General features: G+C 39.9%; 2 protein-coding genes across 2 annotated transcripts; one reads left to right on the top strand and one right to left on the bottom strand.

Annotated features, from left to right (window-relative positions):
• Positions 1–614: 614 nt before the first annotated feature.
• commd4 (COMM domain containing 4) lies at positions 615–6,520 on the bottom strand. Its single transcript, XM_084059860.1, has 8 exons — positions 6,470–6,520; positions 6,161–6,232; positions 5,588–5,653; positions 4,921–4,960; positions 4,559–4,678; positions 1,813–1,893; positions 1,522–1,698; positions 615–1,244 (listed from the first exon to the last, which is right to left on the bottom strand). The coding sequence occupies exons 1-8, from the start codon at positions 6,470–6,472 to the stop codon at positions 1,204–1,206; spliced, it is 600 nt and encodes a 199-aa protein (XP_083915986.1). The 5' UTR covers positions 6,473–6,520; the 3' UTR covers positions 615–1,203.
• A 564-nt stretch (positions 6,521–7,084) lies between these two features.
• sema7a (semaphorin 7A (JohnMiltonHagen blood group)) lies at positions 7,085–25,730 on the top strand. The gene is made up of 14 exons (XM_084060763.1): positions 7,085–7,349; positions 9,557–9,696; positions 11,520–11,561; positions 11,656–11,751; positions 12,068–12,170; positions 12,368–12,478; positions 15,665–15,807; positions 17,193–17,371; positions 18,048–18,156; positions 19,180–19,375; positions 19,721–19,833; positions 20,473–20,618; positions 21,949–22,016; positions 22,116–25,730. Exons 1-14 carry the CDS (start codon positions 7,226–7,228, stop codon positions 22,550–22,552), a joined length of 2,007 nt encoding a protein of 668 aa, XP_083916889.1. The 5' UTR covers positions 7,085–7,225; the 3' UTR covers positions 22,553–25,730.
• Positions 25,731–26,475: the final 745 nt, after the last annotated feature.

Raw genomic sequence — 26,475 nt, 5'->3', positions numbered from 1 at the left:
TTACAGAAAAAAAAGCCCAGAAAAAAAGTCGCTTATAATAATCAGACATGGCAACCCTGATGTTAAGCAACATCTGCGTGCAACTAATACTATGGCATGCCATTCATTCATTGAAAAAATCCATAAGTCCGGTCTAGAGCCCGCCTACTGTATCCGGTCCTTCGCACACAAGCATACACTTTATGCCTGCACCATATCCGCTCTACACCCAGGCCCGATGAGCAAAATGCAACGCGAATCGTTCCCAGTTCCCTGTCAATAGGCCAATGTAAGCAAAAACGCTGTTTCAAAAAGTGCATCCGCTGGAAACAGCAGCGAGAAAATCTCAACTCAAGAGTGCGTTATGGGATTTGTTTGTAGGCATTGTGTTGATTGATATTGATAACGATTAACGACTGGGAACAAAGAATAATATTTAATTTGTTGATGTATTGTATTTGTGATATTTTTATGCTATGTTGATGAATTAAGGACAAGGACCACGATGGAAACAAGTCCCCAGGACCTTTTTGTGTTATCCTTTTAGCCAAAATGTGTGACTGTACCTGTACCTCGTGCTGTTTGCATTTCTGTCTATAAAGTATTCAATCAATCAAGTATGTTAGCATTTCAAGTATTTATTTATAATAAAGTAAATGAGTATTATTACGTCAATCATTATTAATTAATATAATTAATATAATTATTACAAAAGTCAACTTCAACTGTGTACTATAACATACAATATTTACAAAAATGGTCCACAACACCTTTGCTTCAATGCTTTGCATGGAATATGCCAGGAAACAATACAAAGTCCCCAAAAGTACCTAAATTCTGGAAGAACAGGATACTTATGATATTGTTATTGACTATTAGTAATATATTATTTTGTTCTAAATATCCACAGGTTGACAAACTAGACATACACATAGCTAATGTTATGTTGTAATGTTCTGGACACTATTTTATATTGCAAAAATATTCCACAGATACTCCTGATCTGGTCTTATTTTAAACAATTAATTGGGTAGCTATGTCACAGAATAAGATAAGCAGCAGAAGCCCTTTTCTTTTTTTAATATGGTAGGGGCCCCTGGGAACCAGGGTTACGAACGACTGTCAAATAAATATGGCACTTTAAGAAGTCTATCAGTATCTCTGGTTGTGGGATACCATTCATCATCATTCACAATAACATATCCACTAGTTGATGAGCATACTTCATTGTAGGGCATTCATCATAGCTTGGGCTTGCTTCAGCTCTGTAAAAACACAAAACAAAGGAAAAACAGTCATTAGGCATAAACCTGTAACTGGCTGTAACGTCCTTTACTGGTCCACTAGTCTTGCATAACTAGAGAATCAGAGATCTACGCCTACTGATGCATTTGAAATAACAATAATAGTCGATAATGTTGACCTCAAACGGAAAGAGACAATTATTGTTCATAATCTTGCACTGTGCTCAGAATACCGCCATGAGCCCAGAGGGGGGAAGAGAGAGAGATGCTGTTTTTTTAATCAAAACACAGAACTGACCTGTAAGCAAGACTCTGAACTTGTCAGCAGAAATAGAGACAACAGTGGTTTCAGTGGAGCCTGACTCTGCACCTTGCGCCTGCAATTTAAGCTGCACTGTTGGTTTATTCACCTCCCTCAGCTCACTGGAGCTCAGCGTGTAGTCGACCCGCCAGGACACTGCCTCTAGACGGCCAACTGAAACAACACAGCAATCACTTTCATTATAACAGCAGCAGTCCCTGTAAAAACAGCACAAAGCTGTTTGCCTTGTCATTAGTAATGTGACAGGTTAAGTGGGGGGATACTTACGTCTCAAGCTTGTCTCTCTCAGTTTGTCTTGCAGCGCACTATGCTTGTCCTCATATGACTTGCACAGCCCTGTTGTGTGTTCTAATAGGAGAAGTACATGTACATAGTAATGAGTAATAATGCCCAATGGATATGCATCTCTCTCTTTAAAGACAGACAGACAGACATACATACACACAGATCAATGAAAAAAAAAGAAAGTTAATATCTTCCGTAATATAATTCAAAAAGTGAAACTTTCATATATTCTAGATTCATTGCGCATAAAGTGAAATATTTGAAACCTTTTTTTGTTTTAATCTTGATGATTATGGCATACAGCTCGTGAAAATCATAAATCCATATCTCAAAATATTATATTACATAAGTCCACTCAAAACAAATACACACACATATATACACATTATATATGTGTGTGTATATATGAAAATTAAATATGGTAATATGACCCCAGATGGCAACAGTGAGGAGTTTAACATCCTGGCTGGGGTACTGCAAGGGGACACCCTAGCCCCCTTCCATCATAGTCCTGGACTATGCGCTCTGGCTTCACTCTAACTCCAAAGTTGTCGAGACGATACCTCATAGTAAGTCCTGACAGACCCAAACTACGTGGACGACATCAGCCTGCTCTCCGACCACGCGGAACAAGCACAGGAGCTCCTGAATAGAGTGGAGTCAGAGTGTGCCAAGGTTGGCCTTCGGCTAAATGCCAAGAAAACTGAGGTTATCACCTATAACAGGGGTTTTCAATTGATTATGAACCAGGGACCACCACCCTGACTGAGAATCAACCTGGGGACCACTGTTGTGTTGGGAGGGGTGATATGGGGGGAAAGCTTGAAATTAAATAATGACTGTTAAGGGCTTACTTTAATGTGTTAATTCGAGGTGAATTAAATGAAGCCCTTAACCGTCATTATTTAACTGAGATATGCTAGTGGTCCAGAGCTAAAAAACTCATGTTAACTGATTCATTGCAACTTATGTGTGAGCGAGCAGACATGGGATTGATTATGGCCACATTTAATTCCTAATAATGGTGACTCAACCAGGCATTTCTATGGAAGTTCTTGACATTCGACTTCCCAGTAACTGACAACATTGACTGTTTCTCAACAAGTGGTCGATAAAATAAAATAAAATAAAATAAAATACAAGCCCTTTTCTTTTTTTAATATGGTAGGGGCCCCTGGGAACCAGGGTTAGGAACGTCAAATAAATATGGCACTTTAAGAACTCTATCAGTATCTCTGGTTGTGGGATACCATTCATCATCATTCACAATAACATATCCACTAGTTGATGTGCATACTTCATTGTAGGGCATTCATCATAGCTTGGGCTTGCTTCAGCTCTGTAAAAACACAAACACTATTCTGTATGAATACCAAGGGTGAGCGAGAAAATAGCAGCCAGGAGAATGAGACTAGCAGGACACTGCCAAAGACATCAAGAGCTGCCAGCCAGTAAATTGGTGCTGTGGGAACCAACACACAGGCACCGGACACGAGGCCGTCCCACATTAACATACGTGGATGTACTCAAGAAAGATGCAGGAGTGCAAAGCACCAACGAGCTGGCCAGATGTATGGGGCCCGGGATGACCACAATGGAAACAAGCCTTCGGGCTTTCTTGTGTATTTATCCTTTTGAATTCATTTTCAATAAAGTGCTCAATCATCAATCAATCAATCAATCAATCAATGACTGGAAGCGACAATGGATGGCTCGTCTGAGGATGACCTCCCACCAGAGAGCAATCTGTTATAATGCTTTGAGGTAGTGATAGATTGATGGGACAGACTGGGGAAGTTATCCATTTTGTTTTACCCTCAAATGAATAAAGAATGGCTTTACATGCCAGATGTGCTCACAGTTGCTCTGTCTGCAATGTTTAGCAGAAATGTATTCAATTTATTTTCACAGTACAGGCCAAGGTTTGCTTGCTTTATGAAAAGTAGAGGGCTGCACATAATTACAGCAAGGGGGAGGGGCACACTAAATAAGAATTTCAACCACTTCTTTAGAGCTGTAAACCTGTGATTTGACAATAAAGTTTATTATGATTCTGCTTTGCTTAAGCAAAGGCGTACACACAGCAAGCAATCTTTTGTTACTACTACAAGTATGACAATACTTTTTATTGTCATCCTTCATGTGGCAGGACCAATTAGACTGTGGTGGGTCACCACAGTCTAGGTATTTAATGGGAAACATGAAATCCCTTTCATGGGGGTGTAGAATGTCACATTCACGAATGTAAAGAGACATTGAGAACATAATGACGTTTACACGCTCACATATATTTTATAAAAACACAACACACTCTTTCCTGGGAATTGCCTGTGTTTTGGAACTGAACTGTCTGGAGCTGTGTCCTGTAAACATGCTTCTCATGCAATTCTTCTCAGTCAACAATGGTGTTCACTGTTCATCACAACCACTTCATCACAACCACCGATAAAAGGAGTAGCAAAGGGGCTTTCCACCAAGACTCTTTGCGAACTTATGCCAAAATGACCACCAAACTGACCACCAAACTGACCCCAATTGTGCGGGATTATTTCTCCCTGGGTCAAACAACCCTCCTGTCTGCCTACCAAACCCTGCCTTGTAGCACAACTCTTCAACTGGTCTCACCCGTCAAGTGAGCACCATCTGAAAACAACCTGTGGCATAGACATAATACGAAACCTCTAAAATCTGTCATTTATGACAGACAAGTAGAAAGTGTTTGACCCACCTTTAGGCAGACCAAGCTGCTGCAGCTCACTGGACAGGGATTCACTGTCAACATCATGCTTTGCTGCACTGGACAGAATGAAGCTGAGCACTGCAACACTGGCTTTGATGTCTCCACTCTCTTAAAATACATGTACAACATAAATGTAAGACAGACATAAAATACACATACTACTGTAGTGCATTGCTATTGTGAAAGGGTGGACATGTGTTCAGTCTAGCTGCAGCCACACACGATTCAAATTTAGAAGAATTTAGAAGAAAAAAAGATATATAATTCCAGAGACCAAAATCATTTTGTGCAATAAAGTCAATTTATTCTCTTAGTTTCAACAGTGCAACAGCAAGCAGAAATTCACTTACCAAACTTGGCATCTGCAGTCAGCTTTGCAACTTTATCATACTGAAAGAGAAGAATGACAATTAAACATTACAATATAACGGTGGAGAGTTATAGTAGATCTACAAGCTCACAGAGCGTTGGCTATTTTCGGTGCGCAACATCTTACGACTGTGGCGTACCCACTGTAGAGGTAGGGCAGGCGGTCGCCTGCCCAACTAAGATCTCGCCTCCCCTAAAAACGCAAATAACCTTCAAAGTCACGCATCCAACAAGCTTTGAACTGAGCTGATTGAACCTTCCGTTCCAGAGATAATGGCCTAAACATCTTGAAAACAGACGATTTTCGATTGAGTTGAAATTTCTTTTTTGGGGGTAATGGGGGGGGGGGGGGGGGAATCTCGCCTGCCCTAAATGTAAATCCTGGGGACACCACTGCTATGTAGCCAAGTCAAAGACAGGATCAAATACATCTATGATAGTCTTGATCCAAGGCTAACGACTATGCATTGATTGATTGACTGAATACTTTATTAACAACAGTTTGCAAGACAGTACAGAAGTACAATTATACACTAATGCTAAAAAGCGTAACACAAAAAGTCCTAAGGGCTTGTTTGTTTCCATTGTGGTCCTGCATCAGGTAAATAAACCATTGCACTACAGCAGCTGCCGATGACAGACACTCACATCAATGCCGTCTCCGAGTAGATCCTTCAGTACTTGAGCACAGAGGAGTTTCATCTTCACACTTGACTGCAAGGCAACACAGAGATGGGAAAGTGTTTTTGATCGTGGCAGGTATGTGCAGTGGTGTAAAGTAACTAAGTACATTTCCAATTTTCAGTACTTTTACTTCTACTCCACAACATCTTAGAGGGCAATATAATACTTGTACTCCATTACAATTATTTGAAAACTTTAGTTACAAGTTACTTTGTATATTTTGATTATTATTACAAAACACACTTATCACTTCAGCCCTATATACATTTCAGACATTTTTGAAAATAGCAGATCTACAAGCTCACGTGATAGGGATGACCCCATGAGTACCTTCTACTTTTGGTACTTTAAATACATGTTGATACCAATACTTTTGTACTTTTTAAGTAAATTCATTCTGAATACCTGGCTTTTACTTAGTACTTCTACATTAGCAGAATTTATACTTTTACTTTGTTTGTAAGTAAAAAATGTGAGTACTTCTTCCACCAATGGTGGCAGCTAGCTAACGTTAGCATTTACTACTGTAGTACTTACTATCTTCGCCAATGTGCTTATTTCGGCGAGCACCCAGTCTGGGCAATCCAGATCTCCACAGAAACGGAACCGCTGAGAACAGACAGAAACATAGCGTCTAGTGTTAAGTTATTATAGGCATTATTATTATTAGCATATGGCTAAGGTCGCTAACTTGTTTTTTATTCATTCTTGGTTGTTTGAATCAAACAACGAGATCAATGAACTCATTACATAACATAACTATAACGCATAAGGCGACTGGAAATAGTTAGTATAAAAACTTTGTAGTGAAGAAAGCAAACGGTAAAAAAAAAAGAATAACTTTACCATTGTGTTGTTGTTGCTCTGTCAAGGCGATAGCCTTGTTGTCATGAGACGTGTTCCGGTCAGGGTTGCCAGGTTTTCGGAGAGATAAGCAACCAGGCCTATGAAAACAAGCCCAAAAGAAACAACACTTAAACCCATTGGCTATTTTTAAATAGTCAATCTATAAGCTTTCAAAATTTTCCAAATATTCCACATTGTATTTCAAGATATTTTGAAAATAGCAGATCTACAAGCTCACAACGCGTCGCACATACTACTTCTTAAACATTTGTTTTCTAATTTATGGAGTTTCTTTGATTATTTCTTTTTTTTACATGAAATTACTGAAAACATATTTGAATTTGTTATTAATTCATGAACATTTTTGCTTTTTTGGGAATGTTTTTTTTTAAATGTTTTGAAATAATAATAATTCAAAACAAAATGTAGGAAACGAAAAATAAAAGGACCCATAAAAATATGTCTGCAACCCACAAATGGGTCCCGACCCAGTGTTTGGGAAACAGTGGGACTCTTTTGGGCTTGTTTTCTTAGACATGTTACTTATTTCTCACGCAGAATCTGGCAACACCAGCCGGCTTTCCCAACACCTAGGCTGAGGCAGCCGGGGCGGCCAGTCAGTCATCAGTAACAGTTGAGTTAACTTCGCCATATGGAGAGATGCGTAGACCGTCTGTGATCCACGTACGAATCTTTGTCGCCGTCATGGCAACACACACGACAATGGCACAATGATCACTATAGCAAGAAAAAACAATGAAACAATTCATGCTCCTTTATCTCATGTGTTGGGATTTCCATGTAAAGCTTTGTGATGGATTCAGAGATGATACACCCAGTCTGGGAGAGAAGGATATACCCAGGTTGCTGCTTAACCAAGGTAAGAGTCTCAGGGGCATTAATTATAAGCTCTGCCTGCTGCTGTGGGTTGTTTAAAAATAATCAGTCAAGTAGTTTACAGTGCTATAAAAATGAAAAAGTACTCAGATTATTATATATTAATGTAGAAATGCACCCAGATAATGCAGTAAATGTGTTCATCACTCTAATGTTGCAGCAGCTGCCAGCTGGCAAATGTGTTAGGCTGATAGAATATTCAGATTATTATTTATTTATGAAATACACCCAGATAAGGCAGTAATAAGGTGTTCATCACTCTAATGCTGTTAATTATAAGCTCTTCCTGCTGCTGTGGGTTGTTCAAAAAGAATCAGTCAAGTTGTCTACATTGGTGTAAAAACTAAAAAGTACCCAGATTATTATTTATTTATGTAGGAATACACCCAGATCATGCAGTAAGGTGTTCATCACTAAATGTTGCAGCAGCTGCCAGCTGGCAAATTATTTGAATACTTTGGGTGACCCCTAGCCCTGGTCCTGAGCGTTACTGGACCAGGGCTAGGTGATCCCTGGCTGTTACCTGGAGACTCTAACACAAAACAACATTTGAGGTGGGTCATCAATCACAAGAGACTAACCATCAGTTTCCAATTCCAAAATGTTCTGCTCATTTATTTATTTCATCACCTCCAATTTCACTTGTTTATCCTGTATCAAATATCCCTCCTTTCCTCCTGATTGGATGAAATTGATATCCTGACCTGAAAGTGTTTTCTAAAGAGCTGGAGAGATGGGTAGACCCCTGTTACTGAACAAACACTCTATTTCAATTATTATTATCAGGGCTTGCAGTACTTTTAAATCTGCAAATGAACTAGCAGTGGTGTAAAGTAACTAAGTACATTCACTCAAGTATTGCACTTAAGTACAGTTTGAGGTATTTTTTACTTTACTGGAGTATTTCCAGTTTTCTATAAATGTACTCCACTATAATTATTTGAAAACTTAAGTTACTAGTTAGTTTTCAGATATACATTATTACATTATAAAATATACATTAACCACATAAGCCCTATTTTATACCTAGGCTATTTGAAAATAGCACATCTACAAGCTCACAACATGTCACATTGCGACGCGTTGTGAGCTTGTAGATCTGCTATTTTCAAACATTTTAGTACTTTTACTTTTGGTACTTTAAGTACATTTTGATACCAATACTTTTGTACTTTTACTCAAGTACATTTTTAATTCCGGACTTTTACTTGTAACGGAGTATTTCTACATTGCAGTATTGATACTTTTATTTAAGTAAAACATTTGAGTACTTTTTCCACCACTGTAATTAAAGCTTTCAAATAATTGTAGAGGAGTTGAGGTGTGGGGGAGGAATGCGCCACATGCACATTACGTGGGAAGAAATGTTGGGTTCTCAAAATGCATATTTATGCTCAAACACAAAGTCTTATATAGTACAGTGCACACTACAGTAATAATCTGTATAGTTTACATATGAATTGTCTCCAGATTTAGGAATACTTTTATTAGACAAAAGTATAGACAAAATTATACAAATCAGTCAGTCACACATCAACAACTAGTGATGGCACAGATGCCTGAGAGCATTTGAGCCTTATATCAATGCATTTGAGCATTGATATAATTTTTTTACAGAAAAAAATCATACTGTGGTGGTCGGATTTAAGGGGTGGCGGCCCGCCACTGCTTAATGCATATAGGGGAAACACTGATAGTATAATATTTTCCTCTAAGAGGAAAGAAGTAGTAATGGAGTAGAAGTAGACCTATAATGTAAATCCTCAAGTAAAGTAAAAGTACCCCAAAATTGTACTTGAGTACAGTAGTAAATGTAGTTAGTTACTTTCAATAAAGTAGAAAAGTTTGCACTCTAAACTCAAGGCTTACTAAAGCTAAGCCAGGTGTGAAAAGCCAGCATTAAAGTCCATAAACAACAGAAAAGGCTTCACTGACAGACCAATGTTGAACTATGACTTTGTTGATATTGATATCGCCTACTGAGCCATTATATATGCCCATTAGTCTGATAAAATGTAAATTTGAAAGGAAATCCACTCATTCTGAGACAATGCAGTTGATCTACAATTCGTGCTGCTGACCATATACAGCAATTACTGGCACTGATCAATTTGTCTTCCCAAAATGCTCACAAACGCAGATTCTTATCTATCTCACAGAAACTAATAGCCTAATCATTTCTCTTTCCAGACAGAATCAATGGCCAGCTGCCATATCCAAGCACTCAGAACCATAGTGTCTTCTTCCAGCCAGAAGATTCTGATGAACTGTATGTGGGAGGGACTGACTTTGTTTTAAAAATCGATGTGGATAACAATAGTGTTATTGAGGTAGGTCACTTCAGATAATGTCTGTTATTTCATATACCTGTTTGTTTTTTTGTTCATAGCTTTAATTAAGTTAGTTCATTCATTTATCTTCTAAACCTCGCTGTTTTGTCTTGCACTTACCACTTCAGTTAGAATATACAGTGTTTTATCTTCAGTAGGGGTTCATGCCTGAAGGACTGAAACCCTATTGTTTGTGTATTTCTTCTTCTCCTCATTCATTTACAGCCAAATCTGTGCCAGGCCATGAACAGCTTAATTAAACATAATCACCTAGTTTGATGATTTTTGTACAAACTGTCATTAAGTTATGGCCAAATTTACATCAGGCCCATGCACGTGTTTTGAACTAATGGTGCAACAGTGTTATGAAACATACTTTGAGTTTTTTAATGACTGGATAAACTAAATAGTTTGATTTGTGTTATGCTACACATTTTTTGCATTTGTAGCGTCCCTAGTGGTTGATTTGAATGAAGCGTTCAGGATATGTTTCAGGTTTTGCTTACTTATCCTGCACGTTTTGTGATGAACTGAACTGTGGCAGAAGGACCAAAAATAAGCACAAAAACAAAGGGGTTTCAGCACCCCTAATTACACTTAACAAAATGTGTTCGAACAAAACAAATCTCCATTCCCAACATAGGAAGGAAAGCAATCTGTTTCCTTCCTCAAAAACAAACAAAACAAACAGACTAAACAAAACAAGATCCCTAGGAAGGTCTTCACTATGACAAGTGACAACAAGACCAAGTGACATTCAGTCATACGCCAGACAACATTTTTCAGGTCATCACACAAACCAAAATGCATACTTTACTTCTCTTAAAATAATCAGCTTTTAGGTGCTTTAAAAAAGCTTTACTAATTGCATTTTTAAGGAACATGGTAGCATATTTCATTGAGTGGTAGCACATAATCCTATGGTTGGTGTCTGATATATTTCTACAAATCTGACTGTAGTTCATAGACTTTAATAAGTACGTAGCAGTGGTTGGTAACAGATTGCTGTTTGTCATGCTATTGTGTCTCACACACAATAGGCTGGAATAAAAGCTCCAGCAGCTGTGGAAAGCACATTAACCGCCACATAGCCTTTCAACGGCAGCTGATGCCTAACACAAATACAGGCCACGAAGACCACAGATACTGTGTAGTTTCCAATGTCCATCAGATTGTTTTTGTTCCACAAGTGGAAATGAGGTCGGCATTTTCATTAGGGTTAAACTACATTTGGAATTGAAGATGAATGAGTCCCACTCCCTGCAGGTTGCATCTATTCTGAAAATTGTGGGCAAAGTTTATGGCTGATGTTATATAATACAAACAAACACAACCTGCTTAAGGAGGAGGCAGTTCTATTTCAGAAATATATAGCCATGTTGATTCAGATTCCTCAGATTCTTTCTCCTCCCATGGATGCTTTAGTCACATGAAAACAAAGCATTGTCAGACTTAACACACTCCCATTGACATTGACAGGATTTATTCCTGACCAATGTGATTGTTTTCTGCTCAAACAACTCTTTACATCCATTTCCACTGTAATTATGTGGAGCTCAAAACATTTGATCCAAAAAGAGATCCTGAATAAGACTAAAACAAATAGAAATCGTACAACTATTTCAGATATTCCTTGTGTTTTCCAAGCACACATTCAAGGGTTTTGGTCAGAAAAACACATGTGTTATTTGGGCACTGGGACATGTGTGGAATGTGGATGTTTGGATGGATGGATGTTCAGCTGCTTCTTGACAGCTTCTGTCCTCATTTAACCTGAAGTGGAAATCAATTGAATTTACAGTATAATATTTCTTTCCCTGCAGGAATTCTCACTGAAAGCAACTGGCACACAGGAGGGTTCAGAGGTAGAGAATAGAGAGTGATGTGTAAAATTAAATATATTATTTGGATTGCAAATTCTACAGCGGTACTCTGTTGTTAACGGACTCTATATTCTAGGGCCCACGTCAAAATGTCATCACAGTCATTCAGAGGTTCCAGGACAGTATTTTTGTCTGCGGGACTAATGGCCACATGCCACAGTGTTGGAAGCTGGTGAGTGGGCATACAGTACTTCGTTTTATGCATAGAGATACTAGAAATCTGTCTACCATGTGTTCACATTTTCTTTAATCTACGTTGGTTTGTGGTGGCCTAGTCATAAAAAACAGGACTTATGTGGTCTTTTGGGGTGTAGCTGTAGTCTGTTGAGGCATTCATTACATTAGCCTAGGATTTAAAGTGTCTGGGTGTTGCCTTCTTGCAGTGACGCTTAATTATGTTCTGCTGTCATACAGTAAACTGTTTGTTTGCTCATTGCTCCCTTGATTCTCTGGGATTTCCTATGAATGTTAATATTCTTTTTTTGCAGCATTCCCAGGTGAACAATCAGTCCCAGGAGATAATAGCAAGCTATGAAGGAACTGGAATATCTCCCTATGTTTACACACATAACTCACTGTCTCTCATAGTAGGTATGTGAAATACAGTTTCTTGCATAATATTGATATGCGTTGTTTAGAAAAGCATATTCAAGTCTGACAGTGTTACATAACCACTGTGAGCCATGAAGTAAAGCGAGACAAGCTAGTGCAATAACACAGAGCGATACTAAATTATGGAAACTGTGAGCTTTTATTCATGTAATGTACGATATCTGTGCTATTCTTAGAGGGAGACTTATATGCAGCAGCACCCTTGGATAGCGATGGGAGCTCCCTGCAATTCAGAAGGAAGGCAGGAGGTAGAACCAATGTCTGGATGTATGAAAAGTGGGTGTCGGGTGAGTGAGTGTTCACGATCACATTATTATCAGAATTGTTGTAAATCTAAAGCGCGGCAGCTTGTTTTGATTCTACTTCCCCATACTAAGGTCTTTTAAGGCTGCCTTGAAAAGACACCTATTCTCTCAGGCTAATGACATATAGTTGTTTTTGTTTGTTGGTGGTTCATTTTTGATGTAAAGCATCCTTGGGTTTATGAAAGGCGCTATATAAATTCAAGCTATTATTAGTGTGGTTGCCCAACAGGGCAACCAGACTATAGTACTCTATACACTTTATTAGTGTGGTTGCCCAACAGGGCAACCAGACTATTGTTATTGATAAACTTAGATAAGCAATACTTTCAGACGCATCTCCTCCCACAGTTTTTATCCCCTAATGTTGTGCCATATATCAAAATGACCGTCTAAATCGGGAATCGTGCGCTTGTATTTTGCTAAGAGATTGGTTAAATAGTTTAATTGATATTGATTTATTAGTGCATTAAATTCCCCCCTTCCACTTTAATGTAAAAGTGAAAAAACTCAAATTCAAGTATTTTTTTCTCAGAAACCGTAAGAGCTAGAGTTATCAGATTTGGAGGGATAATTCATAATATTGTCCGAAATTATTGAAAAAAATATCACACCATTCGGCCTCATGGTGGCGCTATAACAGCCCCCTTTACGTTTTGGCCTGTAACTCTTGAACCGTAGGTCCGAAAATCAAAATTTCTTTTCACCTGGATTCCTTGGGTCACTACGCATCTCCCCATATAGGCCACGCCCATTTGCGTCAGGATAGATTTTTTGATATTGATTTATTTGTGCATTAAATTTCCCCATCCACTTTAATGGGAATTGCAAAAACTCCCATTCAAGTATTTTTTTCTCGGAAACCGTAAGGGCTACAGTTACAAGATTTGGAGGGGAGGTTAATAGTTTTTTGCGAAATTATTATGAAAAGAATCACACCAATCGGCCACATGGTGGCGCTATAACAGCCCACTTTACCTTTTGGCCTTTAACTCTTGAACCGGTCGTAAAATCAAAATTTCTTTTTCCCTAGATTCCTTGGGTCATTACGCAGCTCCCCATATAGGCCACGCCCATTTGCGTCAGGATAGATTTTCCGCCATTTTGAATTTTCTTCAAAACACACTTTTTGCTCCTTTTCCTACAATGTTTTTCCAAATCTCACACAAATCGGTACACATGATCTATGGACCCATGCGATGAATATATCCAAACGGCATCCTTACCGTTCGTCCGTAATTGGCTTCCAAAGTTAGCGGGAGGGGCCCGTTTTACAAAGAATGCCAAAAATCACGAACGAAACGTCCAATCGATCCCAGATTTGAATCACATGTCGAGGGTGGTTTACTCAACAAATCCCCAAAAGCATTTCCACTTTGACCCATAGGGGGCGCCACAAATGCGCAAAATGTAACCGTTCGATGCAAAAACATGATTTTTTGGGGGGATCAATCCTCTCAAAATGAAACGCAAGCGATCTCAGGAGTGACGACACAATGTAATTGGCGCAGCCTCCGACGTTATTCCTCCGGCGTATTCCTCGAGTCCCGGCGGCCGCGACCCGCGACCGGCGTCGGCGCAACCACACTCTGCAATTTCCCCGGAATTGCGACGCGTCTAGTTTCTTTATTTATTTATAGATAAACTTTTTTTCAGACGCATCTCCTCCCACAGTTTTTATCCCCCAATGTTGTGCCATATATCAAAATGACCGTCTAAATCGGGAATCGTGCGCTTGTATAGGGCTAAGAGATTGGTTGAATAGTTTAATTGATATTAATTTATTAGTGCCATTAAATGTCCCCATCCACTTTAATGGAAAAGTGAAAAAACTCAAATTCAAGTATTTTTTTCTCAGAAACCGTAAGAGCTAGAGTTATCAGATTTGGAGGGATAATTCATAATATTGTCCGAAATTATTGAAAAAAATATCACACCATTCGGCCTCATGGTGGCGCTATAACAGCCCCCTTTACGTTTTGGCCTGTAACTCTTGAACCGTAGGTCCGAAAATCAAAATTTCTTTTCACCTGGATTCCTTGGGTCACTACGCATCTCCCCATATAGGCCACGCCCATTTGCGTCAGGATAGATTTTTTGATATTGATTTATTTCTGCATTAAATTTCCCCATCCACTTTAATGGGAATTGCAAAAACTCCCATTCAAGTATTTTTTTCTCGGAAACCGTAAGGGCTACAGTTACAAGATTTGGAGGGGAGGTTAATAGTTTTTTGCGAAATTATTATGAAAATAATCACACCAGTCGGCCACATGGTGGCGCTATAACAGCCCACTTTACCTTTTGGCCTATAACTCTTGAACCGTAGGTCGTAAAATCAAAATTTCTTTTTCCCTGGATTCCTTGGGTCAATACGCATCTCCCCATATAGGCCACGCCCATTTGCGTCAGGATATATTTTCCGCCATTTTGAATTTTCTTCAAAACACACTTTTTGCTCCTTTTCCTACAATTTCTTTCCAAATCTCACACAAATCGGTACACATGATCTCTGAGCCCATGCGGTAAACATATCCAAACGGCATTTTCATAGACCTTACCGTTCGTCCGTAAATGGCTTCCAAAGTTAGCGGGAGGGGCCCGTTTTACCAAAAATGCCAGAAATCACGAACGAAACGTCCGGTCAATCCCAAATTCAAATCGCATGTCGAGGGTGGTTTACTCAACAAATTCCCAAAAGCATTTCCACTTTGACCCATAGGGGGCGCCACAAATGCGCAAAATGTAACCGTTTGATGCAAAAACATTATTTCGGGGTGGATCGATCCTTTCAAAATGAAACGCAAGCGATCTCATGAGAGACGTGACAATGTAATTGGCGCAGCCTCCGACGTTATTCCTCCCGGCCTATTCCTCGAGTCCCGGCGGCCGCGACCCGCGACCGGCGTCGGCGCAACCACACTCTGCAATTTCCCCGGAATTGCGACGCGTCTAGTTAGTATTGTGGTGCATATCAAGTTTGCCAATGTACTGGCTTCTTCTAAATGGAACACTTGATAGGGCATGGTGTTGAACCCTAGTGTCCCTATTCTGGGGGTGAAAACAGCACATCTACAAGCAAGGGAAAAGTGCAGTAGGCCTAGTATAAAGCCCTGGGGGACTAGGTATATTGGATTTAAGTGATTTGAATGATCTCTCTCTTTCTCACAGAGCCCACCTTCATCTCTGCCTCCTGGGTGAAGCGTGAGAACGACCCAGACAATGAGAAGATCTATGTCTTTTTCCGCGAGAAGAACTCTGACAGCAGTCCAGACGCTGACCCATGGATTTCCAGAGTGGCCAGAGTCTGCAAGGTACCCTGACACTACAGTGCATTCAGTAATGAGGTCAGTGACCTGGTTGTTATTGCTGGGAAAGGAATGCTCACCTACAGTAAGCAGACTGAGTGAAGTGTTCCCTGCTGAGAGATTAACCGTCTTACGTCAGCACAAGTAGCCTGTCCGATAACGGTCTCAATCTTGTTAAGTAAGGTGGTGTAAGGACATTACTTGTGATATGGACTTTAGTAGGCATAATAAGAAAACAGTGTAAGTAATTAAGTACGGTGAAAAGTAAAATGTCTATCTAACTGTGAAGGACAAAGGCTACCTACTTACATTTTAGCACACATTGATGGTTGTTATGGATTCGCTCGGTGAAATGCAACACTGTGGCTTTGCATGATTGTCACTGCATTACTTTCATTTCTGCTCTACAGTTCAGTTTGTATTCAATGACAGCGAAATCCCTTTTCCAAGCAGTTTTCTGTTTTGACTCAGTTTGATTATCTGTAGTGTTGTTTTTCTGTTGGACTTACTGCAGAACATCTCTCTGTTTGTTTTTACCTTGTGCATGTTTTATATGCCCACTCAAATGAATTGTTTATTACACTGACTGCACTGAGAAATAAGAGATGGTAAATGCAGCAGGTGTAATGACCCTCAGGTCATGAGAACCCGATGCCAGTCTCTGTCCAGAGGGGGCGTGTCACATGGCAGTGAAGCAGGTTCATCCAAGTGCAGAGGCCGAGGCAGATTTTTTGTTGGAGTTCAAAACAGGAACCTGGCATGAAACTAGGAACAAAGATTCAAGAACACTGGAAACAGGCTGAAATTGGCTGATGCAGTGGAACATTCGACAACAATAGTACCCAGACAACCAAATGCACACAAAACACTCCCAAACATAAATCTGTTCTGTGAAACGATACATAAATCACTCGTGTGTGTGTGATATATAGTGGCAATTCATACGGTTCAACTGGACAAAAATACAAAACACCCTGCAGACAGTGGGGCCCATGCCTTGATCCAGGCCAAAGTCAATGTGACTTCAACCATTTGCAGTCATATTTCTATTCCAGCCAGCTGTACTAACACTATACACATCCCCTTGTCAGGAGGAGGCATCATGTGGAATGGTGAATGCTGTGTTGGAACAGCTAACACAGCATTGTAGCTATTTACCTAGCTGAGATGAATTCCTTTTCCAAGGAGACTTTTAACAGCGTGGCTGTTTTTTATATTGTCTGGCATGGATACCCAAGGCTTCTGGACATACCAAGACTACTAGCCTTCTCAGTGGTTAGTTTCTTCTAGATTTCCTGTCTGAACCGATCCTACTGGTCAGAGTTGTTTCATGTGTATCTACACCAGACTCTTTGAACTCCCTCTTAATCGACCAACTTAAATTCTTGCAGGTGGATGAAGGTGGTTCAAAGAGATTCTTCCAGAACATGTGGACCTCTTTCCTGAAGGCCCGGCTCGTGTGCGGCTTTGCAGATGAGCCGCTCTATTTCAACCGTCTTCAGGATATCTATGTGCTGCATGCTGAAGACTGGCGGAAGACCAGGGTCTACGCTCTTTTCACAAGCAGCTGGTTAGTCGCTCTCCCTGCCTGTATAATTGGCAACCAAGCATCAACATTTAAAATGACCATTAACACAAAATTATTCCATGAATACACACATGAAAGGTACAGCATAGGCAGAGGTGAAGTGCTTTGCATAAATTAATTTGACCTTGGCTGTCAGGAAACTATAAACCTTCATGAGCACCTGACCACTCTCCTTAAACAAGCATAAACATTTGGGCCCTTTCCTGAGGAAATACGTATATTTTAGGACATTCTTGCCCGGTATTTGTTTTTCCAAGGCATGGCTCCTCCGAGGCAAGATGTCTAGAAGAGGGTCTGTCTGTATGTCTGTCTGTGTGTTCGGAGCTAATCTCGCAAACAGCTGGACTGATCACCGCCAAATTTCTTGTGCTCACTGCTAGTAGGCGACAGAAGTATCTACACTAATCTCTTTTCACTTATGTTTTTTACTCTTTGAAATAGTTATCTTAAATTTCATAATGGATGTCAGTAGGGCTCTGATTGGGCTGAAACCTTGCCCCATTTTTATTTTTTCATATGTATTTTCCTAATTCAATCAATAGTTGAAATAGATGAAAGGGAGACAATACAGTAACAGTAGCTAATAAACAGAGATTTGGTATTCTATTCATGGAAAACTCAGCGGAACTTTCTAACTCCATCTCAATCTTTTTTCTAGGAACTCCACAGCACTTTGCATCTACTCCATTGCAGACATTGAAGAAATATTTGACAACTCAAACTTCAAGGGTTATGATAAGGAGATTCCAAACCCTCGGCCAGGAACTGTAAGTATCTCTTTTTTCCCCTATAAACATTTTCATTGTATCACAGTGTTACACTGGTGAACCAAAAAGTTCTGTTTGGGGTAACTATAGCTCAATGTTCATGTTTTTTTTGTTTTTTTTAATGTATGACTAACTACAATGGGTGCATTGGAAAATGATTCGATAGATGGGTGGAACTGTAGAAACGGTGTGTTATCCTAGCAACAGTGTACACATTTAGACATTAAGCTTAGATTTTCCTCTCTTTTTTATGTTTTGCTCCAACTTAGCGCCCCAATTTCAGCTTGTTGTTTCCATCTTTCCATGATCTAACAGTAGTAGGCTCCATAACGTCTGTACAAGGAGGCGTTTAAGAGAGGGTTTGGTGGTCTTTGGTGGAGATCATGTATAAATGTTTACAGTATCTTCACTCATGTCAACCCACATTTTGTTTAGTCTGTTCCTGCTAGAATGATTGTAACCTGCTCTCAGTCTGGGAACTGTTTGTGCTTAGTGTCTTTAAGATCATCACATGGTATTGCATTTTGTAGACAACCACTGCTTTTTTCTTTCATTTTCTTTGTCAGTGTTTAACCTTTATTTTAACCTTAATTTGAAATGTTTGTAATTGTAAGGTTTTTCCCACTTTAGAGTTACCATGTAAAACATTTAACCTGAATTATGCTTTAAGATAAATATGCGAAAATAGCCCGTTTACAATGTCTGACGCATTGTGAGCTTGTAGATCTGCTATTTTCGCGTACACTGGCATGCCCTAAATAGGGACGACAGGGTTAATGTGGTTAGTGGATATGTAATCTCTCATTAGTACCACTGCCATAAACATGTAGTGTTGTTGTTAGTAGGAATAAATACAGAAGCACCCAGGAGGAAGTGGACTAGGAAAGGGGAGGAGACAAACCTGAGTTCCTGTTACACACAAAAAAGGAGGGGGTGCCCCCAGAGGCTAAAACAAAGGGGGGGGGGGGTATATATATTTTTAACCAAACGGGTTCCCAGATTGGTCTGTTTGTCTGCTTGCAGTGTATGAAAAACAGCAGGAGCCTGTCACTGGCCACTGTAAACGTTGTGAAGGATCACCCAGAGATGAGTGACTGGATCCACCCATTACACCATCATGCTCCATTCTACAAAAACAACTACAACTATACCAAGATAGTGGTGGATAAGGTCCAGGCCGCAGACCAGCGGACGTACAATGTCCTGCTCCTTGCCACCGGTATGTCATGGATGCATAGTCTGCTTCAGTGTCCCAGAAGCCTAATTTATACTTCATTGCTAGACAGTGTCAGTCATTTAAAGTAGTTTAAACTTTTCTTTTTGTTATTTTTGGAGAGCGACGCTGTCATGCAACCTGTTTTACCTGTTTTGAGTTGTTCAGGCCTTTTGGCACTTTTCCATATTATTATTATTATTATTATAATAGGCAATTTTATCCCAGGGTCAGAGGATGTTTAGAACAATGGGCTGAGAATATATAAATATGTCTGTTATCAAACAGAAAACAATCTAATCGCATCAACTGTTCACTGTTCAAACTTTTCACACTCTCATGACCACACAGACTCTGGGAAGATCCACAAAGTGCTAGAGAATGGATCTGAACCTTTTATCATCACTGAAACTCAACTATCCAACCACTCAGCAATTCAATCAATGAAACTTGACTCCAAAAAGGTACACATATCATTACAGTAAAGGGTGATCAATAGTAGTTTATACATTACAGTGTATTGGTGACATTTTATCATCTAATAAGCAGAAAGTATCAGCTTGCCTGTAGGTTATTGCACTGACATCGTGTCACTTTGCAGCGTGTTGATCAGCGGGTTCGGGTTTCAGTACCCAGCATTGGCCGGGTTATCGCGTGGGTGAAATAGGCTCTCAAGGTCCTTCTCTCCCTCTCTCTCCCTCCCCCTCTCCCTATCTCTCTCTATCGCTGATTGAGCTCTGGTTTAACGTCACACATAACCTCCATCCCTCTCTCTCTCCCCTTCTCAATCTCCCTTTCTCCCTCCCACTCCCTCTCTTTCTCTGATCGAGCTCTGTTGTGACGTGACGTCACACAGAAGAGTAACTGTTGCCTACATAAACAACAGCATTTTGCTCTGACATCAGGCATGTCCATATTTTGGAATCCGGGTACACAGCCACAGACTACTTGAACTTTATATAGAAGATTATAATCCTTTGCAATACCTTCATATATATGAAGAAACTATGATTTGATGTAAAAATGCAGCTTGTCCATGAATTGTGATTTTGAATTGTTTTCTTTTTATATATTTGTATTTTCCTTTTTGCTCTTGCATACAGAAAAAGTTAATAGTGGGCTTCCGAGAGCAAATCTCTATATTGGACCTCCAACGATGTAAAGACTATAACAGTTCCTGTGAAGCATGTGTCCTGGCCCGTGACCCTTATTGTGCCTGGACTGAGTTTGGATGTAAACCTACAGTCCCGTAAGTAGAACAATCTCAGAGTGGACTCTATGCTCATATGGATAAACGCATTTAATATAGATACTATATAGATACTGTACAGTGGTGAGCTCGATATCTGAATGGTGCGATAATATTATTCAAAATTAATATTCAAGCACCAGTAAGAATAATAATGATAATAATAATAATATAATCTAAGAATATATTCTTAAATATATTGTCTAATATTTCTCTTTTTCTACAGACTTTTTCAGTTTTAGGCGATTTTATGAAAAACACAGCTTTAGGTTAGAAGTAAGGAGGAGTGGGAACCTGTTATCTCCCTTCCTCCAGACATAGGAGGGAGAGAGCAGAGCGCTGTTCTCTTTGAATGGCTCATTGTGCTAAAAACGTTTTTCTTTCTCTCACAGCAGCTGCAAGCTGGTAGTCTTGACACAATGATTAAACAAACGTTGATTTACTGTCTAGGGGTGAAGGTTAACACGCTTTAAGACAACTTGTATAGAATTATTACTCTGACACATATTGGTTATTTCTTGGGTATTTTCAAGCCTTTATACAATAGCGGCAGTGGAATGAGATGGGAAATGTCAGGGAGGGAGGCATGCAGCAAAGAGTCTCTGTCTGGTCGGATTCTAACCTGGACCGGCTACAGCGAGGACTGTTCCTTGATATGGTATGCTCTCTATCAGGTGAGCGGCGAGCAATCAGGGCCCCAGCTTGTCTTCTTTAATAAACCTCATTAATATTCAGTCAGGACTAATTCGATTTCACTTTTGTTACCTTTAAATTTGCAAGATATTACCTATCCATAAAATCGTAGGTACCCCTAACAAACTAAGATCTAAAATGTAAAGAATAAAACGAATTGAGTCTTTTCTTTTTTACATCAAACGTTATTAATATGTTACAGCATGTTAAAACTGTTGGGAAGTCTAAAGTCTTACAGTAGCTAATTTGGACAAATCTACATCCAAAGATTGTCAATTCTCTCGCAGCTAAGCAGCAGTTAAATTGTATTTTGCATGGGTCAATGTAATCAAGTCATCAAGTGAAGTTGTCATTTGGGAATAGCCTTGAAGCTGCAGGCCCCACTTAAGACTGGAACAGGACAAAGTGATAAGATTACTTACTATTTCCTGCCAGTTTCCTACTAGATTAGTGGGAAACCTTGACCTTTGTGAAGCAGAAGAAGGCACCTCCAAACCTGCCTCCATGTTATTTCCCATCTCTCCACCACTATACTGAAATATTATGAATAGTGCTTTAAATGTAGTTCTTGTCGAACTGCTGGGTAGTTATCTCCTGAATTTTAGCAACATATTAACAATGCTGTTTTTGTTTACAGAGGGGCTATTCAAAATATCCCTGGAGTTCAAATTAATATCTCCTGTCCTAACCCTGCAGCAGTAGGAGGTAAACTATAATGATTACATGCATTATCATATCATATTCAGATTGTAAGTGTGGAACATGCTGTCCAAATCTCCATTTGCTTATCCTCTTTCCGTCTAGATTCAAAGAAAACAAACAGGACCAGACGGGAGAGTGCTTCAGCCATGCCAGCTGTTTTGAGGGCAGTTCATTCTGTTCCCTTGGGTGTCCCGTTCTATCTGTCTTGTCCAATAGACTCGTACCACGCCGAATACACGTGGAATCACCAGGACCAGAGCAGCCCTTGTCAGCAAATGCAGTCTAACTGCCTGCACCTCATCCCTGCTATGACACAGGAGAACTACGGGAACTACCAGTGTGTGTCCACAGAGAGACAGTACACCAAAGTGGTGAAGGAATATCAGCTCGCTATGCAAAGTAACCCACGTATCAGCGACAAGAAGATGCCCGAAGATACCTTTGTGCCCAAAGGTAATGGTGTGACAGGACTTATGCCTCCAATGGGATGGGTCATGTGTGTAGCAACTGCAGTTACTTTGTCACTGCTTTTCAAATAGAATCCTTTTTGGAATGAACATCTGTATCATAACACCCCTGACTCTCTGTAAAGCCTGACTGCACACATCATTAAATACATCCCTAATGAAGTTCTGACATGTGCCCACTGTGGATACAAGTGCACTTCCGAGGCCAGGGCATAGGTTGGACGGCAGGATATCCACATGCAGATCAGAGAATCCCTCAACTCTTTAATCTCTTGGCTTCCTTTTACAATCTAAATATTAACAGATGCTCTTAGGAAGTAGCATGGACTGAAGTAAATAGAGTGCAATGAAAACGATTTGAGGATAACCAGGTAAACATCAAACCTTGCATCTGTCTAAATAATTATGCAATCTAAATAACATACTTCACATTTGTGGACCAGCTAACACTATGTGTCCATCTAAACAACATAAATGGCATACTGTATATGAACAAGTAACCAACTTAAGTCTGCAACCTACAACTAGTGTCTATCGAAAATAGGCAACAAGAAGTGATACAAGGAATGAGGAGAGCTAGAGTTTGAGGTAGAGTCTGAAGGGGTGAGTTTTCAGACTGCAGTGGATTTATGAGTGGGTGTGCAGTACCGACTCAGGCCGTCAGAGGCCGGGAGGTCATTCTACAGCTTGGAAGCAAGCAGGGAGAAGAGTCTAGGACGCTTGCAGTGTTGGCCAGGGCGACATAGGGAAGGGAGAGACAGACGTCCTGTGTTAGCTGATCTACAGTATACTTAAAGTGTGTGTGGCAAGAGGTGTAGGGGGATCACAATTCCACAGCTTGGGAGCAATGAGGGAGAAGAGTCTAGGACGCTTGCGGTGTTGGCCACTATGGCTAGAGTACTGTAGGGAAGGGAGAGACAAACGTCCTGTGTTAGCTGATTGACAGTGTACTGTTAGTGGGGTGGGTCATGTCCTGAAGCTAAGGGAGTGCCATGCCCTTGTTTCCCTTGGGTCACCACCAGTGTTTTGAATTAGATGCGGGCAGCAAGTGCCAGTGAAGGGAATGCAGAAGGGTGAAGACCTGAATACTTAGGGAGGTTAACATTAGATAAGTCAGACAATTTGTTAGTGGGAAGAGTGGAGAAAGAGCTTCTGATATCAATGGTGACAGGAAGCTTCAGCAGAGAGGGATGGGGCAAACAGTGGAGGGCGGTTAAGGAGAGAGGAGAAGGTGGAGAAGAGCTTCCTTGGTTTAGAGGCAGAGAGCTGAATCTTAGTCACCTAGTAGAATGAATGAGATGAGTGCAAGAAAACAATTAACTACTTCATCTAGTCCAGAGACACAGAAAACTTGCACACTTGCACCTTTTTTAAGATGAGCACATATGGGTAGATGTATATAAACTAAAGGTGTACTCATTAAACTATTTTTAGACAGAAGACCTGAGATATCCTGTGTAACTGGCTTTGTGATTGGTGTAATTACACATTATTATAGCTATTCTGAAGCCCAGTGGTTGACTGTATGCCATTTACTTTGTCCTTGCCTATACTCTAGAGGATGGGCAACAATAGAGCAAATCCCCTGCAGCGATCACTGGTAATGGACCAGAGGGATCAGGAAAGGGTGGAGTGAAACTGCTTTGCATGCATGTGAACTTACATAATTTCCCTATCCTGTTAGAACTGGCTTAGTGTAATAACAGGCGTGTCCATTAAATGTTTTGGGAAAACATGTTTCTAACCTGTAGCATGGGTCATTTATGGTTACTTTATCAATGGGGCTTAACCCAAAATGACATTTGCTGGATCATCAAATGACAGAAACCGGGATATTCTAAACTGATAAAAAACATGACTGTACGGTTTAGATGATTTGCCATCCTTATAGTCCTTGCTCACTAATGGGGCTGAAAGTGATAAGGATTAACATAATTTAAACAGCAAAACATTTTGAAAATAAAGTACCATGGTTAATAATTAAGTGCCTTTTAAAACAACAAAAAAGTTGAAATTTTGGCCTAATGGGTGCGCTAGACAGCTAGAGGAAAGGCCATGGGGTCACTAAAATAAGTAGGGTTCATTTTGCAATCTCCCTATTAGATAATTAGATGGACAACAGAGAGACAACTTGTGTAGAGGAAAGGCCATGAGGTCACCAAATTCAGTAGAGTTCATGCTATGGGGAGCATGAAGATACACAGCAATCCAACCAGTAGTTCTTTTTTGTATAACTTGTTTGAGCATTTTCTACACAGTCTTATTACCCCATGAACCCTGGTGAATATTCGGCAAAAATCGGCTATTTTCCGTGAAGAGATTTGGTGAAGAGGGGGGGCTAGTATAGACCCCTGGGGGACTCCAGTCAATGAAGTATATTTATGGGGTTTAAAGAATATATGTAGACAAAGACATGTGTATGTCATTTAAGTGTATTTTAAGTCAAATACATTTGAGTGTAAAAAGGCAGCATCTACACATAAAGCAGTGACAATGGAATGCAGCAGTTCACATGTCACTTGATTAGTCAATACACAACAACACCTGTTTCAAATATAATCACTGACTAGACAGTGTCTGTGGTGTGGATCCAATAAAGCTCTCTCTGGCATAACCTCTTGTCGAATCAACATCACCCCCTCTCTGAAGAGTAATCTTTTCTATTCCCTGGAAGGAAATGGGATTATTACAGTGGTTATAAAATCTTTGCGTCTTATGAAACTTCTGTGTTCACTAATTTATTTATTTAATAATCTTTGTTCTAACATAAAAGTCCCATAAAACACTTTCATCCCATTTCCTCCCTTAGGTTCCAGGGCTTATGCCCCCCCTCTCTGGAAGATTACTCTTCAGAGAGGGGGTGATGTTGACAGGAGGTTATGCCAGAGAGAGCTTTATTGGTATTGTAAAATACATTTAAAATATATTTATCTAATATATTTGATATAAATGTACAGTATAATATATCAAATTCAGGCCTTGAATAAGCTACATATTTGTCTCATGTAATACATTACAATATTTTGTCTTTTTGTATTATAAAGACGAGTTTGTTTTTATTATTCACATTTTTACAATGAAGGATTACATCTATGGAAACAAATATCAAAAAACATATGTACTTGAAACAAAAACAAATCATTACAAACCATCAAAAACTGAATTATTTTTGGTACTCTTAATTTACCAACTTGTACAAACTCCCAAGTTGAAACTTTTCATGTTATTTTTCTGTTACTGATATATTCTATTTTTCAGACTTGACTTTTTATCTGTCACAGTGGAAATTAAATAATCCATTTTTTGTTTTGTTTTTTTGTGTATTTATTTGTCCTTCCAGGGCTAATCTTGCAAACCATTGGACCGATCAGCATCAAATGTCTTGTGCACTCTGCCAGTAGGCCAAGGAAGTGTCTCCATGCATTTTATGCACATATGTTTTGAAATATTTAACTTACATTGTGGAAGTGAATGACGGCCAGATGGATTTGTTTCCTGCTCCTGGCAGAACAAACCGTAATGGAACGTGCAGGCTACCCTAGAGCGCCCTCTGACACCTTTTATTGTTTGTGATGATCCAATCTGGGAACCCATCGTCAAAGAAAAGGGAAAAACAGCGCCCTCTGCAGTTTTTTACCTTTGAATCTGTTCTTGAGAGATTAGTGATGATCAGGCCTCTGCCCTCTCCAAAGAACATTCCCACCTGGCTTATGTGAGCCGAGGTACATGCTCACTGTGCAGGCCTTGTCCTGGGCTATTGATGTATAGTATGGGAGGAGGGACTTGAGTTCTGCTCCAGCTACCAGCTGTTCACAGCAGAACTGAGAAGGGTTTTCAGTGCACCAGTTACAGTGTCCTGGCCTTTCTCCCTGTCGGTGTGTCTCGCTGTCTACCTTCCACCTGCCCGTCTTTTTGACAGGCTGTCTGTTAGTTGGTTTCTCTCTGTCTGATTGTATGTCTGTCTCCATGACTGCCTGTTACTGTACTTGCTCTGC

Source organism: Gymnoscopelus microlampas (genome assembly GCF_963454915.1).
Source record: "Gymnoscopelus microlampas genome assembly, chromosome: 6".
Classification (NCBI taxonomy): domain Eukaryota; kingdom Metazoa; phylum Chordata; class Actinopteri; order Myctophiformes; family Myctophidae; genus Gymnoscopelus; species Gymnoscopelus microlampas.
Note: the sequence above shows the minus strand (reverse complement) of the source record. Positions and strands in the feature narration are given on the sequence as shown.